This window comes from Procambarus clarkii, chromosome 80 (genome assembly GCF_040958095.1).
Source record: "Procambarus clarkii isolate CNS0578487 chromosome 80, FALCON_Pclarkii_2.0, whole genome shotgun sequence".
Taxonomy (NCBI): domain Eukaryota; kingdom Metazoa; phylum Arthropoda; class Malacostraca; order Decapoda; family Cambaridae; genus Procambarus; species Procambarus clarkii.
In genome coordinates, this window is record NC_091229.1 from 20,579,788 (window position 1) to 20,594,866 (window position 15,079).

Consider the following 15,079-nt stretch of genomic DNA (forward strand, 5'->3'; position numbering starts at 1 on the left):
AAAAAAATACATCTCAAAGGGATAGAGTAGCTTAGGCTATTTCTACCCCCTTATACAATGCCTTAAGCCACTATTACGCAAAGTGTTTCGGGCATTGTCCCACCACCGCCCACAGGATGGGTATGGGGTGCATAATAAATGAACTAAACTAACAAAAAAATACTGATTAACTGAGGGTACGATAATGACTGTGCTTAAGACAACGACATGACGCTGATAATACGACGGCAGTAATGTTGCCTCAGTCTGTACTTCCTTGTGGCTCCAGCAACACGCGGTACCTGTCCGATAGAACGCCTAGGAGGGGAAGAGCTTGTGATCGAACACTCGTATACAACTTGATATATCACAAGACGTTATCCCCCATTACAGTGACGGCCTCTGGAGTTCTCCATCAGGGGGCCCGAATTGTGTGGATCAAGATTATAGGACCCACTGAGGCTCCCAGCTGGTGGAATTAACCTTAACACCAGACCGTCGCAAACTGAGGCAGGCTGAACCAACACACTATAATTACTTTTAGTGACTGTGATCAAGACTTTATTGGATTTCAAAGCAACTGTAAACTCCTCAGAAATAAACAATACCTGTTGGCTTCACGACCGTCTTTCATAAGAATATATTAGAGATATTAGTAGTATAAAATACGAGGCTGTGAACGAAGCGAAAACCGAATTGCAAATTGACTAACGAGTCAGAGTAAGAGAAGATAACTTGTAAACATTACAACTTGTTTTCCAAGTAGCAAGATGTACAAGAGCGGCAGGTTATGGCCCATGGGACAGCTGCTGCTGTTGCTGCTCAACGCACTCTACACACGAGGTAAGCTTATACAGTATAGTCATCAGCTAATGCTAATTTATATGTAATTACCACTCTCCATAACAGTGTAACATGAAGCCAAGTTAAACATCTCACACTGTATGATTAATAGAGGAGAATCCTTTAAACTGGCCAGGATAGAAATGATTGTCCTGGAATTTGATGCACGAATTACTCAGTTAAGCAATTACAGCTCATTGTTGACGTAAAGCGTCACTAGCAAGTATAGTATGGTCTAGTATTTTGTTTTTCCCTTCTACGGGATTACAGTGAGACAGCCTCCAGTAGAATTGAACCGTATGTGGATGTATCACGAATCAAACCACTTCTTTAAATGGTCACGTGTAATAAATACGAGGGGCAACAGCTCCAAGCTCAAGCCTCAATGTACGACAGCAAACAGGATATATATGTTTTTTTCACCCATAGAGTTATTAACCCGTGGAACCTCATACTCGCCGAAGCCGTACATGCCAATACATTTCTTCAGTTCAAAATCGAGTTGAAAATATTCCTCGGGGAAAAATAGGGGGGAGGGGCTTTGACAAGACGCCGGCATCCTGTCCCCGTCGTGGTCATTAAATTGGTGGTAAAAAAGGTAAAAATAATGGTAAAAAAATTATATATATATATAATTTTTTTTTAAGAAGTACTCACCTAGTTGTGCTTGCAGGGGTTGAGTTTTGGCTCTTTGGTCCCGCCTCTCAACCGTCAATCAACTGGAACAAGACGTGTCGAGGATCGAGCTACAAGTCAATGCATTAGTGAAGTATGGCATCACAAATAACTTAGACGAATGCGTGTGGTATCACGAATAACTCAGGGAATTCCAGGAAAGAGTTTTGGAGTTTCATAGCAGCCAGTCCTAAAATAGCGCTGGGTTTGGCCAATAACTTATTGGATGACTACGTTTCTCACTGTCGGTCTGGACGAGGCGATCCCCTGATCGACGATGAGAAACCATTGAAATAACAACAAAATTTACAGAAAAAAAGGGATGCAATATTTTAAATGGGTAACGAGATAAAAAAACAGGAACACCAGGGAAAGGTGGTAGGAACGTAGAAGACATAAGTTGCAGACTTACAGGACAACATCACATGACTACAAAGAAAAGGAGAATGGTGGGACATCCACAACCGGCGAACACTTGGAGCCCTAAACGAGAACAGAAGAACAGTGTGGAACAGTGGTGCTAAAGTGTGCAGCAATACTGGCAAGTGGATTAAACACAAGTGCTCCCAAAATCTGATTGATTTAACAGCAGGCAGATTGACAGGACAATGAAGGAGCTCTTCAATTGGGGATGTCGCGCAGAAAGCAAAATTAACGGATACTATACATTTTTTTAACTTTTTTTGGTTATGACAATAGCAAACCATAACAAAAGAAACATTAAAGGAAAGGGTCATAGGCTGACAACGCTATTGCTAATAACGCTAGGCTGACAACGCTAGGTTGACCCAGTTTTTATCAGAAGTCAGGAGGTAGACGAGAAGATAATATTAAATCATGGTTTTAAGTATGTTTAAGGTCAAAGACAGGGAAAAAGTATGGGCAGCAGAGTACTACAGTCATCAGAGAGCATGAGAAGCCAGAAACGAGTACACTAGAGTCAGAAGAGAAGCAGAGAGGCAGTTTGAGAATGAGTGCGAGATGCTAAAAACAACAACCCACATTATTGTGCTCAATCGTATCAGAAAAAAATCGTGACAACGGATCAAGTAATTAGGCTACGAGAAATGGTGATGTCCTCAAAGAAAGGGGTAAGAGAGATATCTCCGATAAAGTTATCGAGAGATTTGGAGAAGCTTTCAGCTTGAACGGTAAACCATTTTATTATTATCATTATTAACAAATTCAGTGCTCGCTGCCACACTACTCTTTAATAGCGCTAACTGTAAGTTAATATCCACACCTCACAGAACAGGGAAAAATCATGAGATGCGAGTCTAGTCTACTAGCCTGCACTAGCAAACTTTGAGTAGATTACGAGAATACTTTCTAATATACGTGAGTGAAACTGTTACAGGGATCAAACCAGATCTATTACATTTGGCGGTAAACAAGAATTAACAATAATGAGTGATACAATGCAACCGAGAAGGCAATGAAATCCCTGAAGAAATTGGCCGTAAAAAAAGGCAATAGGACTATGCCAGTTGAGCATATGGTCAGGATTAGTGTTCTTGAACGGTGAGGCTTGCGATAAGGATTAGTGTACTCTGAACGGTGAGGGTTGATAGTATTTACCGCTTACTGAGAGATTACAGACGAGTTTATTATCAGAAATTGCAGGCTATTGTCGTGCCGCTCGTCATTAGTTTGTTAAATGAAACGAGAGGATTCAATATATTAATAATTCACTTAATATACCAACAAATTACTTAAAATATATTTAGAGAATTTAAGAATATTAAAAGGAAATCCATGCTATTTTCAATCTCATGTTAATAATAATACTTCATTATGACTTTAGTTCTCCGTTTCTGCTCACGAACATTGTTTGAAAAAGATTCATTAGGCCTACTCTAAATTAAAAAATTGTACCCCCATTAAAATTTAAATTAATGTTTAGGAGTCCTGCCATCTTCAGTTGAGGAAGTACGCAGGTACTCACTCCTGTTGAATGAATGAGTGCCACTGAATAAATTACACACATACGATTTCAGACAAGGCTCTCATATCATGATCTTTAAAACAGAATGACTCAACGAGGCATTTTTCACACAGGAAAGATTTATGAAAACGCTACAAATGTAGAGCTGGAGGTGGGGAATGTTGAGGCAGGAGCTAGGCTGTGCGTGAAGCCTATGGAAGAGCACACAAGGCTTCAGCTTCACCTGGTCATGAAGCCCTCTAGAGAGGGTCAAGAGGTCACCGTAGGCTCCACTCTCATCAGGAAGAAGTGGCTCACAGTTGGTCAACTCCACAACCTCACCGTACAATATTATATTGCCAACAATCAGGTAAGAGTTTCACCAATCGTTTCTACTCCTTGAAATATCTTAAGAAAGAGCGTTGAGGAAGTACAGTGGGCTATACATCTTGAGTTGATTTCGGGGCTTAGTGTCCCAGCGGCCCGGTCCTCGACCAGGCCTCCACCCCCAGGAAGCAGCCTGTGACAGGTGACTAACTCCCAGGTACCTATTTACTGCTAGGTAACAGGGGCATCAGGGTGAAAGAAGCTATGTCCATTGTTTCTCGCCGGCGCCCGGGATCGAACCCAGGACCACGCATCCTGTGTTCTGTCCGCTCAGCCACCGGCTCCTGCCGGTTACATTCTCCAATCACAATCAAGGATCCCTGGTTCGATCCCCGGGCGAGACAGATATGGTTGGGAAAATGATCCTTTCACCTGATGCCTCTGTTCATCTAGCAGTAAATATGGTATGGCAAACTCTTGTGGGTTGCATCCTGTGCAAGGTCAGCAGTTAACACTGGGAACTAATTAATTTTAAGAAGGCTAATTTATTCCTAAGAAGGCCAATTAAGATATAGCTGAAATGGAAAATGTCTGGTTAAGGTCATATATAAGTGGGCATGATTGTCGTCCGAGATATTTGGCTTCGTAAATAACTTTCATTCTTATAGCAAGAATACATTAGAATAGTACTTTTTATTTTTTTTTTATATTTTTAATTATTATTTTCTACCACAGACGTGGCCACACATTTACAATGCTAACCAGCATATATACATTTTCTTCTGTCCTCCATGGACAGGATGAGAGATTTGTCAAAAATACAGTTCAGAGATAGTTGCTGGATTTTCAAAATAAATTAGTGAAAGGGTTTAAGACATTTTCCACACATTAAGCAACTGTAGTACGGGTGTTAACAACAGGAAACTCCAGTTAAAGAGATACTAGGATATTTGTAGTGATTCACCTTATCATCATATCTTATATCCTCACTCCGCTCCAAAACATACTGTGTCTTATTCAACACATTAACAATTATACATGACATTGATTTTGTGTATGTGTAAAATGTAGCTCACTTGCATGCCTTATTTGTTTTAGAGATTTACTAGTTTCGAGATGTACTTATCATTTAAATAAAAACGTACATCATTGGCACCAGAGGAAGAAATCGAGAATTAAGACAACCAAGTATATATTGTCTCAGACCTACGTACGGCAACACTGAAGTAATGACACCGGAAAATGACGTTTGACGTTTGAGATAAGTCGACACAAAACTATGAGGATAGGCGACGTGTCGCTTGCAACAGGTTAATCATATCTATTCAAGAGTGGGAAGTAACAGTGTTGAAGACAAGACAGATGCATGGATAGACAGACCCAGGGACCGAAGAATATGTTCTCTAAAGTTAAAGGATAAAGTTTAAAGGATATGTTCTATATCTAAAATGTTGTGAACATTTTGTCCTCAGTTCAGTGGGATAGGCCGACACTAGCCGCACACCAGTAACGCCGTTATTAGACCAAATAACGCAGGGACATATAACCTGGTTTTTTTTATAGTGTAAAGTAAATATGTTGATATTTACTCCACACTATAAATGCTAACCTAGAGAAACCTTTACCTAATCTGAATTCGCCTGTGGGGGTTTGCATATATGGATACAGGGTAACAGCTGGGGCTGATCTTTTGCATACAGACTTATAAAGCCCTACTTTTTTGGCTACAGACTTGTATAGGGCCATACGTTTTATTATACAGGTTAATATATTTTGGTAGCAGTCTTTCTTGTAATCATATGTTGTTGAATATGACCGAAAAGGTAAGATTAATAATTCTAACACGAATCTTCTCAATATTTCTTATGTTTTTCTTCACTGTCAGTGGTAATATTATACAGGTTAATATATCCCTGGTGTTATTTGGATATAAGCTAATGGGGCCCTTTGAATATTTTGGATATAAGCTAATGATTCTATCCAAAAGCTGTCCCGTTAGCTTCTATGGATAGAAGCTAACGGGACATTTGACTTATTTTTTTTAGGCTACAGGGTAATTGAGTGCGCGGCTATTTGAGTTTAGTATAACGTTCAGTAACGTAACGCTGCGCATTAATAACGAACACAAGAAAACAGTTGGCATCGTCAGTGACGCCGCACAACCTTCCGTTCGTTACTGATAACGATTATAATGACTCAGCCACAACACGTTTGGTCGACGAAGGGGATCGAGTTGCATGTCTAAACATTTATGATTAAGAAGGCTGTAATCAAGCGTAAATTATGAGTCAAAGTTTTTATTATGATTATGAAATTGTCGCTTCCTATAGGTATCTTGATTTAGTAAGTAGACTATTGTTGCAACATGTGATTCACTTTGGTGTTTTGATCTAATGGATTTGCTCTAAGAACGGGTTGGATTTATCTGAATTTGGACACAATGTCTTGTGGCCTCGTACTTGTGTAAAGGAGGAAATGTATATGTTTATCTCTCAGAATGTTCGGTAATACGTTTATTGCTCGTGATGTGTCTATGTATGTATTAACACGATGTACTGAACGGGGTGAGAATAGCTTGAGCTACCTCATCCCTTTGTGTGTATTTTACCTCAATAAACTTATTTCATTTTCAATTTCAATTGTGGCTTCGACGGGAACATGAAACCGGATTCAGCGGTTATAAAATTCCATGGGTTTATTAACCTATAGTAGAAAATGTGTATATATTTGTTTTTTGCTCTACAATGCGACATGCGGAACTCGAGTTGTTGCTACCCTAGACTAGTCATATAGTCTAGGGTAGCTGCACAAATGCAAATTTACCTAAATGGGTAGTCATAGTGCCGTTGTGTAAATTCCCTGTAACCTACCTTACCCCTCTATTGTCAACCCATGTCTGCTTTTTTAAACAACGCTGTTTGTAGACCTAATTGTATTTGTTCTGCTTTTTTAGCCATGTTCCCCCTTTTTTATCTTTATTTTTATTTGTTCTCAACACATTTTATTCTTTATACTCAATTAGTATTAAGTTTTAGTCATTAATGTTTTTCCTGCCCGAAACGCTTTGCGTAATAGCGGCTTTAGGCATTGTATGTACTAGCTCTATCTATAAATCTATCAACTTTTGTAAAATCTCTTTTATGTATGTACTTAACCTGAATAAACATTTATTATTTATTATTATTATTATTATTGTGCGCGGGCCAATATGGCGTTTTAGGCAAGAGTTTTGACACCCTTCATAACAGCGATATAAATATATATATACTTTATATATCCTTCCATATAATCTTTACATGTAATTAAGCAGCTCTTCCTTAACACAGCACAGACTAAAGGTTAAGATTGACGACCAGGAGATGAAGTATAAGGCTATCATCACAGATCCCTCTATAATCAGATATCGTTACAAGAAGATCACCTTTAACATCTGGGTAAGAACTTTTTAATACAAATATCTCTATTTTAATACAAATATTTTTATTTTCAGATATAAACAACGTATCATCTTATTTAATTACGATTTTTGCCCCGATTGACAATTCGATGAATAGCGTAATGATGTTCGGGCGGTTCAGAAATGGTTGGGTACGTTTCTTTTCACCTAATGCGTCTGTTTAACCTAGCAGTAAACAGGTACCCGGGAGTTAGGCAACTGTTGTGGGTTGCATCCTGGGGACGGTCAGTAATTCGACCTTGTTGGGAGGAAAGGAAACGTGATACAAGCCTAAAGTATTCATATAAACAGGCTTCTTGTCCCCGACAATACGATTATTAAACAAATTTTCAATTCAACTGAATATTTTTTTTAGTTCTATTTAATAAATTTTAACTTTACTGTACATACAGTAACCGAATTTTAAAAAGTAGCCTACTTCAATTATTTTTTTTGCTATACATAATAAAGTATCCTTACATTACCGAGTGGTTCTATGTATAAAGTAGCACCATTTAATGTTCAATTCAAGTTCAAGTATGTTTATTGAGACAAGAAAAAAATACATCTCAAAGGGATAGAGTAGCTTAGGCTATTTCTACCCCCCTCTACTTCAAGTCCCTCAAGGGGCGCACAAATTCAGTGAGTACAAATACAAGAATCCCATGTAACATATCAGGTTAATATAGTACTATCTAAGAGTATAATAGTGTACATCCACCGCACTAGATTTTAACCCATTAACGCTCCAAGATAATATTCTCACTCTACTTTCATCCATGATTTAATAAAACTACCTTTGCCCTGTCTGTCACATTCCATGAGATACGAGATTTTCTCAGACAGACTCTCCCAACACTGTAATATTTCTGCTTTCTCCTCATTTGCACAACAGCTACTAGCATCAAAGGTGATCTTATTCATATCTAATTTCTTTCTTATTTCTCTATACCGTTTTACTTTAACCTTTGTTTCAACATTTGTCACTACAGAAGGTTGAACGCTAACACTACTAGAAAGTTCATTTTCCTGACTATCCTCTATCATCAATACGTCATGTTCTTCCTTACTTTCTTCAACGCACATTTCACGTCCTGTTTCACTTTCCACTTCACGTCCTATTTCACTTTCCATTTCACGTCCTGTTTGACTTTCCATTTCACGTCCTGTTTCACTTTCCATTTCACGTCCTGTTTCACTTTCCATTTCACGTCCTGTTTGGCTTTTCATTTCACGTCCTGTTTGGCTTTCCATTTCACGTCCTGTTTGGCTTTCCATTTCACGTCCTGTTTGGCTTTCCATTTCACGTCCTGTTTGGCTTTCCATTTCACGTCCTGTTTCACTTTCCATTTCACGTCCTGTTTCACTTTCCATTTCACGTCCTGTTTCACCACCATCTTCACCCCGTCTACCCCCCATAGTTAATTTTTCTAATGCCTCAATCCTCTTTTCTAGTTTTTTTAGATATTCCAATATTTGAGTACCAACCTCAGAGTTCACTATATTGACCTGAACCTTGTTTCCACAAGGTTTAATTTTTTCAGCTGCATTTCCTACTTTCCCTAGGCTCGCCTTAATTGTCTCTGTTCCTTTCTCCCACACATTGTTCATAGGCGCTGTCATTGGCTTCCAACTGTTTCCTCCATGTTCCTGCTGCACAATCTTTCCTTCCTTCGAGGATACATCTATCCTGCTTGTAGCACCCGTCCTCGAGTCTCTCAGATGAGGCTTCATGCGACATAGATAGGAACCAGCATTGTGGCTTCCTCGACAATTGCAACAAGATGGGACGATTTTTTCACCGTTTTTAATCTTGACTCTACACTCTCGAGAGTCGTGTTTCTTACCACAGTACCGACACCTGGGGTCAAACTGGCATTTCCAAGAAATATGTCCCCAACGAGAACACTTCATGCATAATATGGGCTCCTCAATGTATTTTACAACTTTCCTGTAGCCTAGTCCTTGCACAAAAATTCTTTCTGGAGCCTCACCCTTTACCAAGGCAACAACCTGGCTTTGTTTTTCACCACGAACACTGTTCCTCTTTGCCCAAACAACACTATCATTGTTGAGCAATAGATAATCAGGATCCAAATAAGTTGGATACTTAAACACTATGACCTTGGTGTACATCATACCTTTTTCTGGAGTAACCATCACAATATTCTCAAACCCATCCTTCGTTAGGTGTTCCACGGCCTCTTCTGTCCCAACTGTTATATAGGGCCGGTGAAGACCCTCCTTGAATAGTGGTTCATATTCAAAAAACTCCTTAGCCAAACGAACCGTCCACTCCAGCTTTTGATGGAAATTCAGTTGACATGCTGTAGGGAACAACAGCCTCTTCCTTCCATTAGTCTGCATCTCCCGCGTCCTGCTGAGCATGTCTTCATTTTTTGGTATCTTTGTTATTTCCTCCTCACTGTCTTTGAATATTTCTCCGTTTATATCTGTTTACTACTGCTTGATACGGCCTAGTATCATCCTGTCTGCCATCCCCACTGTCACACTCTCCAGGCCCAGTACAGGATCTTCCATCACCTAGGCAGACCGCCTCAGCCATTTCCTCGATACACAAAGGCACTGTATCACTGCAACAGTCGAGAACAAATTCACAACATCTAGCTGCAGCAGCCACGTGCAAACACGAAGATGCGGAGCAACACGTCCTCCTCGCATCATGCAGCAGACCGCACTGCCATTTAATGTTCCTGTGAATAATGTGCGAATTCAATTTAAAACACTTTATTCACAGATGTTTATAATTTATAAATGAGTTAGGCTACAAAGATATAAAGTACATTATTTACCAAGGAGAAAGCCATAACAGCTGTATAGAATGTAAAGCTCCTTGAGTGTGGGATAAATCACTACAGTACTGATACAAGAATCAATCAGCCTTACCAAATAGACGATCATTGACGCAGTAGTTCCTATATATATGTGCGTACGTTAACTAACGTCCTGGGCGTTCTTGTACTTCAACCTTTGCGTTATTTCAGGATGGTCTTGACACCGCGACAAACGCAGTCACTATAAATTTTCACCACAAAATCAAACTGCATTAATGGAAAAATATAATGTTATCACCCTAACGTTCGTCTGAGTGTGTCTCATGTTTAGGCTTTTGTGGCAACCCGTCCTCGACTCAAGTCCATTCCATCCAGCGGTCGATCCCACAGATGCATTCATAATTTTTTACATGCTGTTTATTTATTCAGGAATTTTATCAAATATAAATTAATATTATAATAGCATGTTGTGCATATACAGGTATAGGTTAGGTGTTTAGGTTCAGTTGGCGATTATTTGTATTTGTAGTACGTGGGTGAAGCATTTACAGCGCTGTGGTTCGAACAAAATACGTCAGTGAAGCACTTGTTCCGGAAGTGTTCGAACGAAATCAGTTGTGAGTCGTGCAGCCCGTCCTCCAAACAAAAATCCAAAAGTGATTCCATGCACCCGCCAAACCCCCTGTTTATGAATGAAAAGCGGTTTACACACGACTCACAACTGCTGACGTTCGAACATATCCGGAACAAGTGCTTCACTGACGAATTTTGTTCGAACCACAACGCTGTAAATGCTTCACCCACGTACTACAAATACAAATAATCGCCAACAGAACCTAAACACCTAACCTAACCTATGCCTATTTATACACAATATGCTAATATATTATAATATTAATTTATGCTTGAGAAAATTCCCGTTTTGAATGAACAGCATGTTAAAATTTATGAATGCGTCTGTGGGGTTGACCGCTGGATGTAATGGACTTGAGTCGAGGATGGGTTGCATAAACAAGGGGTTTGGGGGGTGCATGGAATCACTTTTGGGTCTTTGTTTGGAGGATGGGCTGAAATTGCCATATCTCAAGAATGCACAGTCATATGGGTTGGCAAGTGATTCAAATACCAATTTATAGGGTTGTCGACCAGACCACACACTAGAAGTTGAAGGGACGACGACGTTTCGGTCCGTCCTGGACCATTCACAATCGACTTGAGAATGGTCCAGGACGGACCGAAACGTCGTCGTCCCTTCACCTTCTAGTGTGTTGTCTGGTCAACATACTTCAGCCACGTTATTGTGACTCATCGCCTGCTTATAGGGTTGTCTCCCATATCACTCGAACAGGTTAAACACCATTAGGTCTGGGGCCACAATTTGATAGGTTTCCGAGCGGACGACCTTTATAGCTAGAGGGAGGAACCTAATCTTAGACCTTCAGGCGATCCCAACATTGGAATACCGTGAAATTTATTTTATATTGATTCACTTTACGTAATTTATTTTATTTACTTCGTGTTTCGCTCTGATTAACAATAAAATAAAATAAAATAAAATAAAATAATAATAAATAATAATAATAATAAAATAATAATAAATAATAATAAAATAATAATAAATAATAATAAAATAATAATAAATAATAATAAAATAATAATAAATAATAATAAAATAATAATAAATAATAATAAAATAATAATAAATAATAATAAAATAATAATAAAATAATACAAATAAAATTAGCTGTATTTACTCAAGAGTTTTCCTCCACCTAAAGTTACTCCATTTTAGCAGTGCTTTACGAAGCTCTGCTCTGCTTTACGAAAGAACTCAATGTAGTGCTATGGTCTATTTAACAAAATAACACTAGTAATTAGAGTTTTCTTCAACTTTAAGTAGTTCTGTTTGTACATTATTTTTCCTTACCGCTTCGCTTTATTTAACAAAGCAACCCAATTTGCTTTGCTTCGCTCAATTTAAGAAAGTCCTATTTAATTTTGTTTTGGTCTTATGTTGCTCTAATTTAAGTAGGATTTTTCTTTCGCTTAAGACTGGGTATATATATATGCTATATACTACACTGCATTAGACATGCACACTACATATGTAAGCATAAATTATATCACTTACTTTTTCTGGCACAGGGAAAGGCTATAATTGACCCTTGCCCACCGGAGAACCTCCTGTCCTCTCTCTCGACGACACAATTTCCACTAAAACCAGGAGGTAAAGCAACTGCTTCCTCTTGGTCCTCGCCCCGCGACATCCAGAACAATGCCGCTAAGTTACTACCGTCCCACACCATCCTGGAAATGGTCAAACACGCGGCCTCTACCACACCAACGCCTCACACCAGTCCTGGAATTGACAGCAACACCACTGAGGAGGAAGGTATGTCTTCATGTTAAGCTTTAGTTGTGGTATACTGACTGAGACACACAGAGCCCAGTAGGCTCAGGAACCTGTACATCAGTTGATTGACAGTTGAGAGGCGGGACCAAAGAGCCGAAGCTCAACCCCCGCAAGCACAACTAGATAAGTACACATGAATTTTTATTTCATTATCATTAACACACTTGGGTACATCTGCATTTTTGCATCTACCATTGACTATATTAAGGGATAATGAGTTTGTGTAAAGGTCTGAAGAATAAACAGTATTAAAGAAACAAGATAAGAAAAAGATTTCATAGATAACAAATTTATATCAAAGCGAAATCTATAACTTAATTATTTCGATAGCAATTAATATTCTATTTTTTTCCCACAGGAATCGAGGAGTCAGAGAGTAATAGGTCATTTCTGATGGTGCTGGGTGCCGTGGGCGGGGTGCCGGTGGTGGTGCTGCTGGCGGCGGCCTTGCTGGTGGGCGTGGTGGTGGGCGTGGTGTCCGTGCTGCTCTGTAGCCGCTGTCGTCGCGCTCACATCTCGCGGAGACGAGACCAGAGCGGGCTGCGGCGCACCCCCGTCTACGCGGATACAATAAGAGGCACACTGTCTTTCTTGAACAGGAACAGCTCGCCAGACAGGATGAACTCCAGCGGCTTCAACAGCTGGAGCAGCCGCGCCAACACTCCTCTGTATCACAGCAATAACAACACAGCTGAACGCAAAGATAACAGCACCAACACCACTGAAGAGCGAAACTACAGCCGCACCACTGGTACGATTGAATGCAAATGTAGCAGCACCAACAGCACAACTGAACGCAATTATTGCAGTAGCAACAATGCGGCTGAGGGCAGCAGTGCGCACAGTTCGATTGACCGCGGAAGAAATTCGCTTAGTGTCCGCAATCAGCAGAGCAGCCCAAGAGGCAGCAAACGTTCCCGGCCAGAGATCAGCTTCCCCATCATCGAGGGCAACTACTCGGTCCCCCACATCACCTACACTGATGCCGAGCTGATACCTCTCAAAACGGCTTCCTCTCAAAGCATTCATCAGCAACTCGATCAAAACACACAGTTAGGTACTTTTAGATATATAAAACACTGAGTTTACGTCACACACAGATATCACACTAACGTGATGCATCAAATGAACAAATCCTCGTCACGGCCCTTGTGGATTTGTTCACTGATTTTACGTGAAACCTAGCAACTGGTGACTGCGGACTGCGTGTAAATAATTAAGCAGTCCTGCTGTTGGGTGCAAGGAACACTCACTAGCAAAAAAACAACTTATTTTTAGTATACAGATTATGCATATTCGGGATGGACTTTATACTAAACAGTTGCAATCCTGAAGCCGTTTTTCAGTGGCAGCAAATTTCCATTGCTAATGAATGGTCTCACACTTTGGTTTCAATTCAAATTTAAAATAGCCTCAATGAGCAGGCGCCGAGCTGTGGCTTCTTTTTTTCGGAATGTATGCAATACTTAGTTGGCAACGAAGATAAATGTATTCAACTTCACATTATTAACATTATCAATTCACTCATGTTGAGGCCTGAATTAAAAATTTTAGGGAGGACTTTAAAAAGTTTCATGTAAAATATACAACATACTAATGTGTGTTTATATGACTGATAGTCACCTTGTTGTGTACTTTCTCGTTAGTTAGCTACGGTCTCGAACCCAATTTTAGGTACCGTTTCCTAAATTAATTTTTACTATTCTCGACCCCTATACTGATTGAGGAGAGTCATTGTGTCCCCCTTTTGCTTATATAGTTGCATAATATACATGTAACTCATCCCGAAACCCATGGGCACCACACTAGAAACAAATACCTATTTGATGCAGGCGATGAGTCACAATAACGTGGCTAAAGTAAGTTGACCAGACCACATACTAGAAGGTGAAGGGACGACGACGTTTCGGTCCGTCCTGGACCATTCTCAAGTCGTCTTGAGAATGGTCCAGGACGGTCCGAAACGTCGTCGTCCCTTCACCTTCTAGCGTGTGGTCTGGTCAAAATACCTATTTGATATTCCAAGAGTGCGACTTAACCAGACTAGAAATGCTCTGCAAGTCAAGGGACTCAAAATGGGGAATGACCTTCCCAATCACGTCAAAGACTGTACCTCTCTCAACCCGTTTAAGAGAAAAACTAAGTACTGCCTAATAAACTCCATGCAACCTTCCTTACCCAGTTAAATATGATCCTGTCTTCCTATTTTCAAACAATATTGATTATTGACCAACTTGTATAACTGCATCCGCCATGTATAAACAAATAAAATTGTAGTCATCTGTTTATTTAGTTAAAATTACTTATGCTGTTTTGTTTCAATTTATGCTTCTCCATACTTCATGTAATTATTATAATTTTTTTTGTTTTCTCTTTTTCAATTTAATTTATGCTTTGATCTCAATAAGTTTAAGTTTTAGTCTAAGTGTTTACCCCACTTATCATGCCCGAAACGCTGTGCGTATTAGTGGCTTTAGGCATAGTATAGTAGTATAGGCATGGCATAGTATTTACTAGTTCTATCTAGAAATAAAACATTGTAACTCATTTTGAGTGTACTTTATGTACTTTTACCTGAATAAACAGACAATCCTCGTGGCGCAGTGGTAAAGCACTTGCCCGGCGTGTCGCGAGCGCCTTGGCCTGCGCCAATCATTACTGTGTACTGTTGGTTGGTTGTTTACCAC

At 39.6% G+C, this 15,079-nt stretch overlaps 1 protein-coding gene across 2 annotated transcripts; it reads left to right on the plus strand.

Moving 5' to 3' along the window:
* The first annotated feature begins 233 nt into the window (after positions 1–233).
* On the plus strand, positions 234–14,939 carry LOC123746265 (uncharacterized). 2 transcript variants are annotated; one of them, XM_045727606.2, is made up of 5 exons: positions 234–822; positions 3,556–3,791; positions 7,075–7,182; positions 12,125–12,371; positions 12,751–14,939. In XM_045727606.2, exons 1-5 carry the CDS (start codon positions 750–752, stop codon positions 13,473–13,475), a joined length of 1,389 nt encoding a protein of 462 aa, XP_045583562.2. In that variant the 5' UTR covers positions 234–749; the 3' UTR covers positions 13,476–14,939. The 2 variants fall into 2 exon arrangements, with proteins under 2 accessions (XP_045583562.2, XP_045583563.2); XM_045727607.2 differs by lacking the exon at positions 7,075–7,182.
* Positions 14,940–15,079: the final 140 nt, after the last annotated feature.